Genomic DNA, 18,675 nt, shown 5'->3' with positions numbered 1-18,675 from the left:
GTCTCCACCTTGAGTTCCGTGCAACTTCTGTCTAGCCACCGCTGCCGTCACAAGTTCCGTGAAAGTCATTCACCGTCGCAAGTTCCTGGAGCCATCTTGGAGATTCGCACAACCCTTTCCATCGCGAAGTCAGCCGTGGAAATTGTAGCCACCACCACCACTCCTTGCCATCGCGCAATATCTTCCCGCCGGTGCCAGCCCTGTTCGACCCTTCCACCCTAGCCATTGTCCCTGTCGCCGCCAACTCTGCATTCTTTCCTATCTTCCACTAACCCTAAGTATAAATCTAATTTGTTGTAATAATAATTGTTGAAGCATGATTAATTGTTGGTTTTAAACCTTACTGTTGATTGTTTGAAGCATGAATAATTGTTGTTGATTAATTTTTTGGTGCTGGTTGTTGATTAATTCTTTGGTGTTGATTGCTTAAAGCATTATTAACTATTAAGTAATTAATTGTTGCAACTGATTGCTTGAAGCATGATTAAATGATTAATTTTTTGGTGCTGATTGCTTGATGCTTTATTAAATGATTAATTATTGAAGCTGGTTGCTTGAAGCATGATTAATTATTATAGTTTATTGTTGAAACCTTGATAATTGATTAGTTATTGGGTGCTAAACCTTGCTGTTGAGGTATCAGGAGATCCTCATACGTGTGACGGATACAAATGACCTTAGACTGGAGTGGAGGGAGCAGCTGGGACGGCTTCAGCGAATGGAGGCTCAGATGGAGGTGTACCAGGCTCATATGCACGTTGCTGGTATTGGCTCTACTGGTGGCAGCAATGCTGCTGGTGGGACACAGACATCACCGCCTTCTCCACCGCCTCAACAGGCAACAGGAACGTCGTCGACGACGACGACGACTACCAGAATCTTTAGTGATTGGGGCTTTGTTTTACTGTTTTATTTTATTTATTTGATTTATTTGACTTTTAATTTATTCAAATATTTGATATCTAATATTACATAATTAGTTTCTATTATTTATAAATTAACCACTAATTGTATGAAAAATAAATTTAAATAAACATTTAAATTTAAAAGGAAAAAATTAAAGAAAATTGACATTACCGTCAGATTTATGGAGGCATAATCCAACGGTAATAGTGCGGGAAACAAGATACGATTTCTGTTGGAAAAATCCACCAGTGATCAAATGATTTTTTGGGCAAGTAATTCGTCGCAAAATCCCACGATAATTACCGCTGAACAAAAAAATCCTATGGTAATTAATTATCGGCGAGATTTGTACCATCCGATTCTTTTCAACAATAAATCCGACAATAAGTGTTACGATGGGTAACCGGAGATTAATGGGTTGGACTCGTTGGGTTAGCCCAATCGTCTGAGGAAGGAAGCCTTCGAGCAGGTTTGCGTTCCAGGGCCTCCGTCCGACTTGTGTGTGAGAGAATGGGAGGTGGTACCTGCAAGAACACTCCGATGCCTAAGTCAGCAAGGGTGTGAGCAGGTCTAGAGAGTATTGGGACTTAGAGATACTTGAAGGGTGTCAGTGTATTTATAGTGGTGAACCAATAACCACCGTTGGAGTTGTTCCACCTTTTAAGGGGAATAACCGTCCCTTTATCTTAGGAAAGTTGCGATATGGCTCCTGAAAATGGGTTGAGAGATTTTAGGGGCAGTTATTTCAGTGTTATCTGCCAGCTGATCTTCATCCCCGATTTCCTTAGGGCAAGTCGTCATCAGAACCGACTTCTTGGGGGAAGGTCGGTATAAAATGAGGGCCAACCCTTTGGATTGGGCCTCTCTTTTGGACCTGGGCCTTAGCGTTGGGCCAGGGTATGAACAGTGCCCCTACTTGAGCCAATCTCTTCCATGAGTTGGGTTCGAGTATTCTAACTCGGGTTTGTAGCCGACCTGCAGAGGAGCCGACGTGATTTTTCGGAACCGACGTGATTTAGAATTTCTCAACAGTCGCGTCTAATTAAGCGTCACGTCCGTTAGGAATTTGCATATTCACACGCGGGATCAGTTACATTGGTAACGGTGCACCCATTAATGACTGCCTCTGCTTTTACCATTATGCCCTAGCGTGTTTATAAATACTTTCCCTTCATTTCTTTGTTTCGTTTCTGAAAACTTCATATTTGCACACTCTTGTTCTGGAGAAAGCTTCGTTTTTATTTTGGTCAACTGCTGCTGTTCCCGTTACTTCAGAAGTAAAGGTCAGTTCTTCTTTTCTCCTCTTTTTACAAATGCTTTTATTTGCATATTTTTGTTTAGAGGAGTGTTGACCGTAGTTCTAGCAATTCTGCTGGTTTGAAAAATTGCATCGGACCCTCAGAGACCCTATTTTGATTCTTTTCCTTTTTCTTTGTAGGATTTTGTCACCCCCTATTTTTTTTTTTAAAAAAAGATGTTTACCTTAGAGTCTCTTTCATCATGGGTTGACGGTACAGTTTTTGGGGAAGAACCTTGGGTAAATACTGACTATATCACCGATCTTCGCACGCATCATAGGATTTGTACTTCTGACGAGGATGAGCCGAAATATGAACTGGTTGCCCGGGTCCGGAAGACCGGGTTTGTTTTAGGAGGGCTTCTGATGCAGCCCCTCATTTTTTCTATATGTATGAGAGCTTGATTACCCGTTTGGGTATTTTTCTTCCTTTTTCCGACTTCGAGGTAGCCGTTTTATCTCATTGCCGTGTTGCTCCTACCCAACTTCACCCCAACTCTTGGGGTTTTCTAAAAATTTATCAATTTATCAGCCATGCATTAGACTTTCCGACTTCTTTGAAGATTTTCTTTTTTCTCTTCCATATGATTAAGCCCTTCAGTGGGCAAAATAACAAACAGTAGTGGGTGTCTTTCTGGGCTATACAAGGCCGGAGAGTTTTTACCCTTTTTGATGAATCCTTCCATGATTTCAAAAACTTCTTCTATAAAGTGCAATCTGTAGAGGGTCACCACCCTTTTTTCCTGGACCAAGATTTTTCTCCTTGCTTTCCCCTGTACTGGCTAGAGGCCTCCCCTTGTAAAAAATATAGCTTGGATGATTTGGATGAGGTGGAGGCGGCCGTTGTAGGGTTCCTCCGAGAAGTATGGGGGATAGCCCCTTATTTGGATACCAAAAAGTTTCTCCAGGGGTCTCCGACCTTTGTCTAGGCCCATTAGGTAGCGTTATATTTGTTTGTTATGTTTTCCGACCTGGTGGTCACCCGAGTTATTTTCTCCGATTTGTTTACTGACTTTACTTTCTAATGGCTTTTGCAGAGATGGCGAAGAAAAATTCCAGAGAATCTTACCAGAGAGTTCAGGAGGTCAAGGCGAGGTCCCGCGCCAGAGTTGCTGGCGCCATGGCTGCTGACCCTCCTCTTCCTTCCCCTCCCCCTCCTTCTCACAACTTGGGGACCCCCACCCGACCTATTGTCATATCCTCCTCAGCCTCTTCTCTTCCGTCCCGTCCTTCCTGATCTTCCCCTGAGCCAGAGAAGAAGAAGCGCAAGACTTTAGAGTCTAGCTCTTCTTTTGAAGGTGAGGCTAAGTCTGATGCGCCCGGTTCGTTCAGAATTATATCTATCCTCATACTCGTATAACTGTGGATGATGCTTCCGTTTGAAACCACCTTAATATTCTGGTTCAGGGGAGTGTCAGGGTGGCGGGGGTGTGTACAAAGCTTCTGGATATTTTTGAAAAGACTTCCCTCAGCTCTTTGGGTTCATCCCTGAGGGTTGAGGAGCTGGAGGGGAGGATTCTTTTATATCAAGAAGGGGATAAGATGATGAAGGAGGAGGTCGCCAAGTTGAAGGAGGAGAGGGATCATCTCGGGGAGAGGGAGAGGAAGTTACAGGCCCAGTGTGCCATGGCGGAGGGTCTGAGGGAGAAGGCGGAGCAGAGCTATACAAGTTTGTTCGAGGACTTGGTGGAAGTGAAGAAGGATTTGGCGAGGTCTCGGGATGCCTATGCAGAGCTGGAGGACTCCATCGTTGAGGGAGCTGAGGAGGCGTGGAGGATCTTCAGGGAACAGGTCGGGGTTCTCGCTCTTGACCTGGATCTTTCTCCTTTGGATCATGATAAGATTGTGGTTGACGGAGCTATCGTTTCTCCTCCCCGACCTGTTTTCAAATCCGAGCTGAAGACTCGGGGGCAGAGGATAATGGAATCCCCTCCCCGACCAGAAGATGCCCCGATTTCTTCAAAGGCTCCCGTGGATCCCGCTCTGTCTTCTATTGGTGCTGCTCCGACTTCTCTCTCTGGTCCTGATGGTGCTTGACGATCGGTTTTTCTATCGGTAAAGAAATATAAAAATATGATCGCGTTGTAAGTATAGCTTCTAAACCAACAGAAAATCTTTTCGTACAAACGTTTTGGTTGTCACAAGTAACAAACCCCTTTAAAATTGATAACCGAAGTATTTAAACCTCAGGTCATCTTCTCAAGGAACTGCAGGGAGGTATGTTCTTATTAATGGTTATGAGTTTTGTAAATTGGGAGTTTTGAAAGTAAGGGACAAGTAATTTAATTGACAAATAAAATAAATAAATAACTGTAAAATAAACTCTTGGCAAGGTATGAAAATTCGGAAGTCCTATCCTAGTTACTCCTATGAGAATGGAAGTTAATCCCACTTAGTTAACCCTTATGAAAGTAAGGAAAAGTCAAGTGAACTAATTAGTTAGATTCCCAAGTCCTAGCCAACTCCTAAGGAAAGACTAGAGTTAGTGGAATACCAGGCAATTAGCCGACATAACAACCAATCACGAATAGTTGATAACTCAAGAGCTTCCAGTTAATCAATTAAAGCCAATAATATAAAAAGCTAAATAAGAATCTTAGATCTGAAATACCTCAATTGCATTAATAAGAGAAAATCAATCTAAACATAAAGAGTTCACAAGTCAATCTGGCAACATAAGTAATTAAAGGATAACATTAAAGTATCTGAAAGTAAAAGAAAAATATAAAGTAAAAGAAATATTGAACCTGATGAAGAGTTGAAATCCTAAATCATTTAAGAGGAATCCTAATCCTAAAACCTAAGAGAGAGGAGAGAACCTCTCTCTCTAAAAACTACATATAAACTATGAAAAGTGAATAATTCAATGCCTCTCTTTGAATGGATACATTCTCCCACTTTATAGCCTCTAATATGTGTTTTCTGGGCCAAAAACTGGGTCAAAAACAGCCCAGAAATCGCCCCCAGCGTATTCTGGTACATACAGGTCACGGGAAAGTGACGCAGAAGCGTCGTCCACGCGTTTGCGTGGATTGCGTTTCTGACAGGTCACGCGTCCGTGTGATCCACGCGTTCGTGTCTCCTGGATTCGGTGCAGCTATGGAAAATTATATATCGTTGTGAATCCCCAGATGTTAGCTTTTCAACGCAACTAGAACCATCTCATTTGGACCTTTGTAGCTCAAGTTATGATCGTTTGAGTGCGAAGAGGTCAGACTGGACAGCTTAGCAACTTCTTCAACTTCTTGTATTCCTTCCACTTTTGCATGCTTCCTTTCCATCCTCTGAGTCATTCCTGCCCTGTAATCTCTGAAATCACTTAACACACATATCAAGGCATCGAATGGTAATAAGAGAGGATTAATATTAGCAAATATAAGTCCAAAGAAGCATGTTTTCAATCATAGCACAAAATCAGGAAGGAGAATGTAAAACATGCATTTTGTATGAACAAGTGTATGAAAGATTGATAAAATCTACTCAATTGAACACAAGATAAACCATAAAATAGTGGTTTATCAGTGCTCCGACTAATCTTCCTGGCTCTGGTGGTGATCCGACTGCTCTCCCTGGTTCTGGTGGTGACAACCTTCCTTTTCCTAACTAAAAATTATTATGGCTATATGGGGACTCGGCCTGTGGGTCCCCCCCCCCCTTTTAAACAATTTATCTTTATGTTTGTGGTGTTTATTCTCTGACAATTCTGTGGTTTTTTTTGGCCATACACAAAATAAAAAATACCCTTTTTTGGATAAGGGTTTTTAGGTTATCTTTTGTGTTGGTCTGCATGCTTTTTGCTTTGGTTTTTGGGAACCTCTTTCGATCTTTCTTGTTTTTTCCAAAAACCTTTTGCTTAAATTTTACTTTGAACTTTTTTCAAAGTTTTTGGGATAGTATTCAGCCTTTGGTTTTTGACGCATTTTTTATCTCTTTGTTCCTTATACTCAATTTTGGGTTTTATTGAGTTTTCATAACTTCGGTTATTTTTGCGATGCATTTCGTTCGTCCTCGGTTTTCCGACTTTAAGATCGATTAATTTCCGAGTTCTTTTTATGATTTGCTTATATAACCTCTTTACGCCGACTTGTACCTCATCCTTTTATCCTAACGACCATCTAGGTCGGTTCATGGGATTTTCACGCTTTGTCGAGCTTAAGTCTGCGCGTTTCGTAGAAAGAGTAAAAAATGGAAAGGAATTTACAAGAGATATTATAAAAGATCTTTATTTATTTGCAAAGGTACTTTATTACTACTAAGGGTTTTTTATTATTTGTAGCCCCTTAGCCTCTACTTTGATGCCTCGTTAAAAACCCCCCTCCAGGAAAAACCCTTTCTTTTGGGAAAAAACCATGAAGTTGGAAAAAGAGTACATCAGGGAGTAGAGTTTGCTTTTAACTATAGTACCTTTTCATATTACAAGCATGCCACGACCTAGGTAGCTCGGTGCCGTTCAAGTCGGTCACTTTATAATAACCCTTTCCTAAGACCTCATTAATTTTGTATGGTCCCCTGCAGTTAGCAGCGAGCTTTCCTTCTCCAGATTTGTTGACTCCGATGTCGTTTCTGATTAAGATCAAGTCGTCTGGGGCAAAATTCCTTCGAATGACCTTTTTGTTGTATCTGGTAGTCATCCTTTGCTTCAATGCTGCTTCTCTTATCTGGGCTTGTTCTCGGATTTCAGGGAGCAGTTCAAGTTCCTCTCTATGCCCTCATATGCTCCCGACCTCATCGTAGAAGATCACCCTTGGGCTTTGCTCATTGATTTCTACTGGTATCATGGTTTCCACGCCATAGGCAAGTCGGAAGGGTGTTTCTCCTGTGGCAGACTGTGGTGTTGTCCGATAAGCCATAATACTTGGGAGAGCTCTTCAGCCCAAGCTCCCTTTGCATCTTGCAGTCTTTTCTTCAATCTTGCCAGTATAACTTTGTTGGCTGCCTCGGCTTGTACATTTACTTGTGGATGTTCTACCGAGGTGAATTGGTGTTTAATCTTGATACTGGCTACCAGGCTTTTGAAGGTTGAGTCGGTGAACTGAGTTCTATTATCCGTGGTGATGGAATGAGGTACTCCATACCCTGTGATGATATTTTTGTAGAGGAACTTCCAACTTCTCTGAGCGGTGATGGTGGCTAAGGGTCCTGCTTCTATCCACTTTGTGAAGTAGTCTATTCTCACTATTAAGTATTTTACTTGTCCTGGGGCTTGGGAAAAAGGTCCTAATAGGTCCATCCCTCATTTTGCAAAAGGCCATGGAGAAGTTATACTGATGAGCTCCTCAGGGGGAGCTACGTGGAAATTGCATTCATTTGGCATGGTTGGTACTTCTTTACAAATTCTGTGGCATCCTTCTGCAAGGTCGGCCAGTAGAACCCAGCTCGAATTATCTTTCTGGCTAGCGACCTGGCTCCGAGATGGTTTTCGTAGATTCCATTATGAACCTCCTCTAACACTTTAGTTGTCCTTCAGGTCGGAACGTACTTTAGTACTGGTATTGATATTCCTCTTTTATAGAGGATATTTTTACAAGAGTGTAGTGTTGTGCTTCCCTCCGAATATTCTTAGCCTCTTTTTTCTCTTTGGGGAGGATGTCGAATTTTAGGTATTCGACTAAGGGGTTCATCCCTCCAAGCTCTAACCCGGTGACTTCAAGGACATTTTGTTTGGCTTCTGCTTTAACTACAGAGGGTTCTTGGAGAGTTTCCTAGATCAGACTTCTATTATTCCCCCTTGGTTTGGTACTTGCTAACTTGGAGAGGGCGTCTGCTCTGCTGTTAAGATCCCGAGTTATATGCCTGATCTCAGTTTCTACAAAATGCCCGAGATGCTCCAAGGTTTTGTCCAAGTATCTATTCATATTTGGGTCTTTGGCCTGATATTCTCTATTTATTTGGGAGGTCACCACTTGGGAGTCGCTGAATATCATCACTTTTGTTGCACCGACTTCTTCTGCCAACTTTAGTCCCGCGATCAAGGCTTCATATTCCGCCTGATTATTGGAAGCTGTGAATTCAAATTTGAGGGAAACCTCTATTTATGTTCCCCCTTCATTGGCCAGTATTATGCCGGCGCCGCTTCCTGTCTTGTTTCAGGATCCATCTACATATAGTTCCCATGTAGTTGGCTTTTCCTCTTGATCCCCTGCATATTCTACTATGAAGTCGGTGAGGCATTGGGCTTTAATTGCCGTCCGGGTTTCGTACTTCAAGTAAAACTCGGAAAGCTCTATTGCCCACTAAACCATTCTCCCCGCAACATCCGTTTTTTGGAGGATTTGCTTCATGGGTTGGTTCGTTCGGACTCTTATTGTGTGAGCTTGGAAGTAAGGCCGTAACCTTCGTGAGGCTATTAATAATGAGTAAGTGAACTTCTCTAGTTTTATGGTACCTCAGTTCAGGACCTTGTAGAACTTTGCTGGTGAAGTATACATGATGCTGTCCGACCTCATCCTCTCGTATTAGAGCTGATGCTACAGCTTTGTCTGCTACGGACAAATATAGGATGAGTTCTTCCCCAACTAAAGGTTGGGTCAGGATTGGAGGTTGGCTTAAAAACCTTTTAAACTCCTGGAATGCTTCTTCGTACTCTGGAGTCCATTCGAACCGGCATCCTTTTCTTAGTAGAGAGAACAGTGGAAGGGATCTTACTGCTGATCCTGCCAAGAACTTGGATAGGGCAGCAAGTCATCCGTTTAATTGTTGAACCTCTCTTAGGCAAGTTGGGCTTTTCATTTCTAGGATAGCTTTGCACTTGTCGAGATTCGCTTCGATCCCTCTTTGTGTCAGCATAACCACAGAAATTTTCCGGCCTCCACCACGAAGGTGCATTTTGCGGGATTTAGCCTCATCCCATGTAGCCTTATGGTGTTGAAAACTTGTGAGAGGTCTGTCAAGAGGTCGGTTTCTTCCTTGGTTTTCACCAGTATGTCATCTACGTAGACTTCTATTAAGTTCCCGAGGTGGGGAGCGAACACCTTATTCATCAGCCTTTGGTATGTGGCCCCAGCATTTTTTAATCCAAAAGGCATGACCACGTAGCAATAATTCGCTCTAGGCATGATGAATGATGTTTTTTCTTGGTCTGGCTTGTACATCGGGATTTGGTTGTATCCCGAGTAGGCATCCATAAACGACAAGTATTGATACCCCGAGCTGGAGTTTACTAGAGTGTCAATGCTTGGAAGTGGATATGGGTCTTTAGGACACGCCTTGTTCAGGTCAGTGTAGTCAACACACATCCTCCACTTGCCGTTTTATTTTTTGACTAGTACCACGTTTGCTAGCCATGTTGGATACTTGACCTCTCTGATGAAGCTGGCCTCTAAGAGCACCTGTACTTGCTCCTCTACCGCTTGAGCTCGTTTTGGACCGAGCTTACGCCTTCGCTGCTGTACGGGTCGCGACCTGGAATATACTGAGAGCCTATGGGACATGAGCTCAGGGTCTATCCCTGGCATGTCGGAAGCTTTCCAGGCGAAGAGGTTGGAATTATCTCGCAAGAGCTTTGTCAACCTCTGCTTTAGGTTTTCCTCTAGGCTGGCTCCTATGTTGGTATTTTTTCCTTCCTTCTCGCCGACCTGTATTTCTTCAATTTTTCCCCCCGGTTGCGGCCGCAGCTCTTCTTTGGCTCTTGCTCCGCCAAGCTCTATGGTGTGAACTTCCTTGCCTTTTCCCCTCAGGTTCAGGCTTTCATTGTAGTATTTTCTTGCCAATTTTTGGTCTCCCCGTACCGTTGCTATCCCCGCATATGTTGGGAATTTCATGCAAAGGTGAGGGGTGGACACCACCGCTCCAAGACGATTCAGGGTAGTTCTACCAATCAAGGCATTATATGCTGACCCGACGTCGATGACTATGAAGTCTATGCTCAGAGTTTTGGATTTTTTCCCCCTTCCAAAGGTCGTGTGGAGGGGTAGGAATCCTAGTGGTTTTATTGGCGTATCGCCTAACCCGTACAGGGTATCAGGGTAAGCCCTTAATTCCTTTTCATCCAATCCTAGTTTGTCGAACGCGGGCTTGAAAAGGATGTCTGCCGAACTCCCCTGGTCGACTAAAGTTCTGTGGAGATGGGCGTTCGCCAGGATCATGGTTATCACTACTGGATCATCGTGTCCAGGGATTATTCCTTGCCCATCTTCTTTTGTAAATGAGATAACTGGAAGGTTGGGTGATTCACTTCCGACCTGGTAAACTCGCTTTAGGTGTCTCTTGCGAGATGACTTAGTGAGTCCCCCTCCTGCAAAACCCCCCGAGATCATATGTATGTGTCTTTCTGGGGTTTGTGGTGGTGGGTCTCTTCTGTCCCCGTCATCTCGCTTTCTTTTCCCATGATTATCCGACCTTTCCATGAGATATCTGTCAAGTCGGCCCTCCCTGGCCAACTTTTCTATCACATTTTTAAGGTCGTAGCAATCATTCATTGAGTGACCGTACATTTTATGGTACTCATAGTAATCGCCGCGGCTTCCTCCCTTTTTATTTTTGATGGGTCTAGGGGGCGGTAGTCTTTCAGTGTTGCATATTTCTCTGTATATGTCTACTACGGAAACTTTTAGAGGAGTATAAGAGTGGTATCTCCTCGGCCTGTCGGAATCGACCTCCTCTTTTTTCTTGGGCTCCCTCTCTTTCTCTTTTGCTGAGTGAGGGTGCCCCTGTCGCCAACTCGGCTCTCGTAATCTGGCATTCTCCTCCATGTTGATGTACTTTTCTGCTCTCTCTTGTACCTCGCTCAAAGAGGTGGGGTGCCTTTTTGATATGGACTGGGAGAAGGGACCCTCTCTAAGTCCATTTACTAGCCCCATGATGACTGCCTCTGTGGGCAGGTCTTGAATCTCCAAGCACGCTTTGTTGAACCTTTCCATGTAGTCTCGTAAAGGTTCTCCGACCTCCTGCTTTACTCCCAGGAGGCTTGGTGCATGCTTTACTTTATCCTTCTGGATGGAGAACCTCATTAAGAACTTTCGCGAGAGGTCTTCGAAACTGGTGACCGACCTTGGAGGGAGGCTGTCGAACCACTTCATCGCTGCTTTTGACAAGGTGGTCGGGAAAGCTTTGCAACGAGTTGCATCGGAAGCATCAGCCAGATACATCTGACTTTTGAAGTTGCTTAAGTGATGATTTGGGTCTGTGGTCCCGTCATAGAGGTTCATATCAGGGCTTTTGAAGTTTCTTGGAACCTTTGCCCTCATTATGTCCTCGCTGAACGGATCCTCTCCTCCCAAGGGCGACTCTTCTCGGTCGCCGCGGGAGTTCCGAATTTTAAGGGAGGATTCTAGCTTTAAGAGTTTTTCTTCTAACTCTTTTCGTCGCTCTATCTCTTCCCTTAGATTTCTCTCCACCTCTCGTTGTCGTTCTAATTCCTGTTCCAGCTGTTCTAAACGACCTTGGTGACCGTGGACCAACCCCATTATTTCGGTCGCATGGGGTAGTCCTTCCTTTCCTGACTCGCGTCCCTCCGAGGAGTTTACCTTCGGATTTTTTAGCCCCGAGGTGCCTTCTCTGTGTTGGTCGTTTGCTCCCTGGTGGAGGGTCAGGTCCGCGTCATTATTTCTAGTGTCCAGATTTTCCTATTCTGAATCAGACGCCGTATAACCATCTTCTGGTGAATTGTCCGCCATTATTGGTTGATCTCTCGGGTCCCCGGCAACGGCGCCAATGTTACGATGGGTAACTGGAGATTAATAGGCTGGACTCGTTGGGTTGACCCAATCGTCTGAGGAAGGAAGCCTTCGAGCAGGTTTGTGTTCCAGAGCCTCCGTCCGAATTGTGTGTGAGAGAATGAGGGTTGGTACCTGCAAGAACACTCCGATGCCTAAGTCAGCAAGGGTGTGAGCAGGTCTAGAGAGTATTGGGACTTAGAGATACCTGAAGGGTGTCAGTGTATTTATAGTGGTGAACCAATAACTACCGTTGGAGTTGTTCCACCTTTTAAGGGGAATAACCGTCCCTTTATCTTAGGGAAGTTGAGATATGGCTCCTGGAAATGGGTTGAGAGATTTTAGGGGCAGTTATTTCAGTGTTATCTGCCAGCTGATCTTCATCCCCAATTTCCTTAGGGCAAGTCGTCATCAGAACCGACTTCTTGGCAAATAGAGATATCAGATATAAATTGGCAACTAGAGATAACTGATAAAGATCGGCAAATAGAGATAACAGATATAAATCGGAAAGTAGAGATGACAGATGTAGATCGGCAAATAAATATACCAGAGATTATTCGAAAAATAGAGATGACAAATATTTGATCGGAAAAACAGATATAGATCGGCAAATAAATATACCAGAGATGATTTGAAAAACAAAGATGACAGAAATTTGATCGAAAAAACAGATATAGATCGGCAAATAGATATACCAGAGTTGAATTGAAAAATAGAGACGACAAATATTGATCGGAAAAATAGATATAGATCGGCAAATAAATATAGCAGAGATGATTTGAAAAATAGAGATGACAGATATTTGATCAGAAAAGCAGATATAGATCGGCAAATAAATATACCAGAGTTGAATTGAAAAATAGAGATGACAAATATTGATCGGAAAAACAGATATAGATCGGCAAATAAATATACCAAAGATGATTTGAAAAATAGAGATGACAGATATTTGATTGGAAAACAGATATAGATCGGCAAATAAATATACCAGAGATGATTTGAAAAATAGAGATGACAGATATTGATCGGAAAAATAAATATAGATCGACAAATAAATATACCAGAGATGATTTGAAAAATATAGATGACAGATATTTGATCGGGAAAACAGATATAGATCGACAAATAGATATATCAGAGTTGAATTGAAAAATAGAGATGACATATATTGATCGGAAAAACAGATATAGATCGACAAATAAATATACCAGAGATGATTTGAAAAATAGAGATGACAGATATTTGATCGGAAAAACAGATATAGATCAGCAAATAGATATAACAGATATAGATGGGCAAATAGGAATAACAGATATAAATCGAAATATAGAGATGATTGATATAAATCGAAAAATATAGATGATTGATATAAATCGGAAAATAGATATAGATCGGAAAATAGAGATGACTGATATAAATTGACAAATAGAGATGATTGATATAAATTAGAAAAATAGAGATGATTGATATAGATCGAAAAATAGATATAGATCGGCAAATAGAGATGACTGATATAAATCGGCAAATAGAGATGATTGATATAAATCGAAAAATAGAGATGATTGATATAAATTGGAAAATAGATATAGATCTGCCTTTTTCGGGCCTTAATGATTTACTATATGACCTTTGTTTACAAAGGTGCAGGTAAGTTTGAAGCTATTGGAAGGAAATGGGGCCTATAGAAAGAAGAGTGTTTATTTCGAGGCCCCACGGTGGACACCAATTGTTCTTGTGTGATTACCTGAACGTGACCTCGGCTAGGGGAGCCGGCGCCGAGCTTTAGCCTTCAATACCGAGCTATAAGCTGGGATGATCCGAGCTCTTCGTCCAGAGAGATATCTCGTCACGGAGAGTATGAACAAAGGGGGAGTGTACCTACAAAAGGCACTCCGATGCTTAAGTTAGTACTGAGAATTCAGTGTATCATTTGAAGATAAAATATCATACCTTTATAGGTGAGATAAAATAGGTCGGTTACGTTTCTATTGATCATCTGAATTGAAGAGCAATTAATAGATTTTTAATAAATGATAATGTCTGATCAGACGTTTTTATTTCAGGATGTAGTCCGTTGAGTTTGATTGTAACGTATAACGTCGAGTTATAACATAAAGTGCCTAGTTATGGTGCATAATGCCGAGTTATTATATATAATGCCAAATTATGACATCAAATTTGTAATAGCCGTATCAATACGATAGCAAAATAATCAAAATATAGTATTCGATGTTTAGTATTCTAACTGGAACTTTAGTGTTTTCTTTCTATAAATATTTTATACCTTAAAACACTCCAATAATTATATTATAAATCATTAAATTTCTAATTTCTTGAATTTTTTTTTAAAAAATTATATTTGTGCATTTAGTTTTGATTTAAATATCATTATATTATTATTATGTTAAAATGTTGCCCCTCAAAAATTTCTTTCAAAGTATTCAAACTCCTAGTTCGAGCCCCATTTGTCAAGAAGATTAGAAGAAGACATGCTAAACTTCAACATTCACTCGTCTCAAGTCAATATGTCAACTATGAAACTTTCCACTAATACAACAATGGAAGCTGGATTTTAAACAAAAAATTGATAATGATATGTTTGAATTTTCAGAGTTTATTTTCAAATCCATAAATTATCAATTCATCTTTGGTGATGTACTTTTCATTCAAGAATAGGTTAACGATGGAAATAGTACTATATATATCCCATATAAGATCAAATACTTAGCAGTTAGAACAATATGCAACCTTCTAGCTACCTTGTTTTCTCTCCTTCAAACATGTCATCACATTTGTTACGTCTTTTCTTTCTTCTCTTCACTTCAAACACTGTTGCGTCTGCCTTAGGAAATGAGAGTGACCACCTTGCACTAATCAAATTCAAAGAATCAATATCTAGTGACCCTTTTGGAGTGTTATCCACTTGGAACAGCTCAACCCACTTTTGCAACTGGCAGGGAGTCAACTGTGGCAGCGAACATCAAAGAGTCACGGAGCTGACTTTAGATTCATATAATTTGCAAGGGTCCATATCACCGTACGTTGGCAACCTTTCCTTTCTTAGAGTTTTGAGCCTTCAGCGCAATAACCTCCATGGTCATGTTCCGCAAACAATAAGCCGGTTGTTTCGACTGCGGGCACTTGATTTAGGCAACAACAATTTAGTTGGGGAGTTTCCCATTGGCGTGTCTAACTGTTCTAAATTGCTGGGATTGAGATTATCCCACAATCATTTTGGTGGCCAAATACCAGTGGAGATCGGGTCTCTTGGGAATCTTGAAAGATTGTATCTTGTTTCAAACAAATTTTTAGGTCCAATCCCATTATCAATGTGGAACCTATCTTCTCTTGTTATTCTTACTGTGGCTTACAATAATTTGGAGGGAAATATACCTGACGAAGTAGGCCATTTGAAAAACTTGGTTACTATTTCACTGGGAGGTAATAAAATGTCTGGTAAGATTCCACACTCACTTTACAATTTGTCATCACTCTCTGGCTTAATACTTTCATTCAATCAATTTGAGGGTTCTCTTCCAAGCAACATGTTCTCCAACCTCCCAAATCTCAAGGACCTTGAACTGGATGGGAACCAATTTTCGGGTCCTATACCAACATCCATCACAACTGCATTTGGCCTTCAAATTGTTGATTTTTCTTACAACAATTTTGCTGGACAAGTCCCAAATCTAGGAAGCCTTCGAAATCTTTCAGCTCTATTTTTAGGTAGAAATGATCTTTGAGGGAATTCATTTACTAATGAATGTGAGTTCATAAAGTCTTTGATAAATTGTAGTAAGCTGCAAGAGTTTGGTTTTGAATACAATAATTTTGTAGGCCATTTGCCAAATTTCATTGGCAATTTGTCCACTAAGCTCACCATACTAGCATTTGGTGGAAATCAGATTTCTGGAAAAGTTCCAGCAGAATTAGGCAATCTTGTTAACTTAATTGGACTGGGAATAGAGAACAACCACCTAACTGAGTTCATTCCAACTTCTTTTGGTAACTTTCAAAAGTTGCAACGTTTGTATATGAACAATAACAAATTTTCAGGAGAAGTACCTGCTATCATAGCTAACCTAAGCCAATTATCTGATCTACATTTGTCACATAATATGTTAAATGGAAGCATTCCTTCAGCCATTGGAAATTGCAAGAGATTAGAGTATCTAGATTTTTCATATAACAACCTTAGTGGAATAATACCATCACAAGTATTTGAAATTCCATCTTTGTCAATCTTGTTGGACGTTTCACACAACTCATTAAGTGGTAGTTTATCGAGTGAAATAGGCCTGCTTAAAAGTATTGGTACACTAGATGTCTTTGAGAATCATCTGTCTAATGAGATTCCGGAAGTAATAGGAGAATGTGAGAGTTTGGAGTACCTTTATTTGCAGGGGAATTCCTTTCATGGAATCATACCACCTTCTCTGGCTTCTCTAAAAGGTCTTCGACACTTATACCTATCGCGGAATCAGTTGTCCGGAATAATTCCACAAGAACTGCAGAACATTTCTGTTTTGGTATACTTCAATGCTTCTTTTAACATGTTAGAGGGTGAGGTACCAATGAACGGCGTGTTCCGAAACGCAACTGAAGTTTCATTGAGTGGCAATGGCAAGCTTTGTGGAGGGATCTCAAGCTTAAGGCTTCCACCGTGTCCTTCAAAAGCTACAAAAAAGAGAAAACATCATGGATTCAAGATTTGGATGATAGTTATCATAACATCTTCAGTTGTGTTTCTTCTTTTGCTTTCATCAATTTTTGCACTCGTTTCTAGAAGAAGAAGACAAAGAAAAGCATCTGTTGATTCAACAAATGAAAAAGTGCCCAGAGTATCATATCAGAACCTATATAATGCAACAAATGGGTTCTCAACAGAGAACTTAATAGGATCCGGTGGTTATGGCTCTGTGTATAAAGCAATACTTGATTCTGCAGAAGAAGTTGTTGCTGTAAAGGTTCTAAACCTTCAACTGAAAGGAGCCCACAAAAGTTTCACGGCTGAATGCAATGCTTTAAGAAATATCAGGCACATAAATCTAGTGAAGATTGTAACATGTTGCTCTAGTGTGGATTACAAGGGAAATCATTTTAAGGCTCTGGTTTACGAGTACATCTCAAATGGAAGCTTAGACAAATGGTTGCATCCCAATAGAGAAAGTTCGAACCAACTAAGAATGTTAAACCTGCAGCAGAGATTAGAAGTTATTAGGGGCGTTGCTTCCGCAATGCATTATCTTCACTATGAATGTGAGCAGCCAGTAATTCATTGTGATTTGAAGCCGAGCAATGTCCTTCTTGGAGATAACATGGATGCTCAAGTGAGTGATTTCGGTTTAGCAAGACTTATCTCAGCAGTTGATGGCAACTCTCAGAACCAAACCAGCACCAGTGGAATCAAAGGAACAATAGGTTATGCTCCTCCAGGTAATTTATTTAAGGAAAAAATGCAATTAATCCCTTAGTTCAGTAGTTTAGAGTGTAAAGTGCAAATGAGTGAACGCTCACAAATTTAATTGCATTTTTCTTCTTGTCTAATATTGTTTTCACTCGAGATTCACTAAATATCCATTTATTTTCATCCTTTGTATCTCTTACTTTTTTTTCCTTCTAAAATGCATCGTAGAATATGGAACAAGTTCTCAAGTGTCAATAGAAGGTGACATATATAGCTTTGGCATTCTTGTTTTGGAGATGCTAACCAGGAAAAGACCAACAGAGGAAATGTTCAAAGATGGGTGTAGCCTCCACAACTATGTTCGTGATGCATGTCCAGATAATATCTTGGAGATTGTTGATGCAACTCTGCTGTTATTGATAGGTGAAGAAATTCAAACACCAACAGCTGCAGAAGAAAATAATCATATTGAGAATGCAGGACATTTGGAGAGTAATGTTGAGAACTGCTTATTCTCATTATTCAAGATTGGTCTTGCTTGTTCTGTGGACTCACCAAGAGAAAGGATGAATATGATGGAAGTCAATAGAGAACTCAACATTATCAAAAATAATTATGGATTACTTATGTGACACAATCTGTTGGTTAACAGTTCAGGCAGTTTGTTGAAACTATCCTGAACAATTTAGTATTTCAATATTGTCTTTAATGTGTAAGTCAAACAAAATCCTATGAGTATTGAATGTCATGAATAATTCTTGATTTGTTCAACAAGTCATGCTAGTTTTTTATGCGAGCAAATATGAAAGAGTGTAATTGTGAAACAATTTTTGTCTTAATTTCTTCGTATATATATCAACTATGTTATGTATACATTAAAATCAGTCATTAAAGTTAGTCACTAATATAAAATACATGTTTAGAATTTAAATATACCTTAAAAATACATTAAATTACACATATATTTATATACAAATATATTAGTAACTGATTTTAGTAATTAATTTTAGTGTACAAATAATATATATATGGTGATTTTTTCGATACCCAATTAATCTGAGGGTATTGCATACCCTTTTTACATGTTTCAATTAATTGGTAACAAGTGTATTCATTAATTTCAATCAGCAAAACAAATTTTTAATTTTTAAAAATAAAAAATAATGAATTTAATACATGTATTAAGTACTTTATATATACATATCTTAATACATTTAACTTTGGTTAAATTAAATCACCATATGTAGTAAACTTTAAATAAATTATTTAAAAGAAAAAAAAGAATTAAAATTGGGCCGTTGTATATGCTACGGGAGAAAGAGGGAAGAACATAGAACCCTAATCCTTTTCATCTAATTTCGTCTTTTTCTCTTTTTTATATTCACAGAAAAAATTCGTTTTCATCTTCT

The 18,675-nt window shown here is 40.3% G+C and overlaps 2 protein-coding genes across 2 annotated transcripts; both read left to right on the top strand.

Moving 5' to 3' along the window:
* Nucleotides 1-14,639: 14,639 nt before the first annotated feature.
* LOC112742944 (uncharacterized) lies at nt 14,640-17,143 on the top strand. The gene is made up of 3 exons (XM_072215890.1): nt 14,640-15,585; nt 15,697-17,028; nt 17,127-17,143. Exons 1-3 carry the CDS (start codon nt 14,640-14,642, stop codon nt 17,141-17,143), a joined length of 2,295 nt encoding a protein of 764 aa, XP_072071991.1.
* A 34-nt stretch (nt 17,144-17,177) lies between these two features.
* On the top strand, nt 17,178-17,898 carry LOC140178673 (probable LRR receptor-like serine/threonine-protein kinase At3g47570). The gene is made up of 2 exons (XM_072215889.1): nt 17,178-17,295; nt 17,495-17,898. The coding sequence occupies exons 1-2, from the start codon at nt 17,178-17,180 to the stop codon at nt 17,896-17,898; spliced, it is 522 nt and encodes a 173-aa protein (XP_072071990.1).
* The last annotated feature ends 777 nt before the right edge of the window (nt 17,899-18,675 follow it).

Source organism: Arachis hypogaea, chromosome 14 (genome assembly GCF_003086295.3).
Source record: "Arachis hypogaea cultivar Tifrunner chromosome 14, arahy.Tifrunner.gnm2.J5K5, whole genome shotgun sequence".
Lineage (NCBI taxonomy): Eukaryota > Viridiplantae > Streptophyta > Magnoliopsida > Fabales > Fabaceae > Arachis > Arachis hypogaea.
This window is presented reverse-complemented; position numbering and strand designations above follow the sequence as displayed.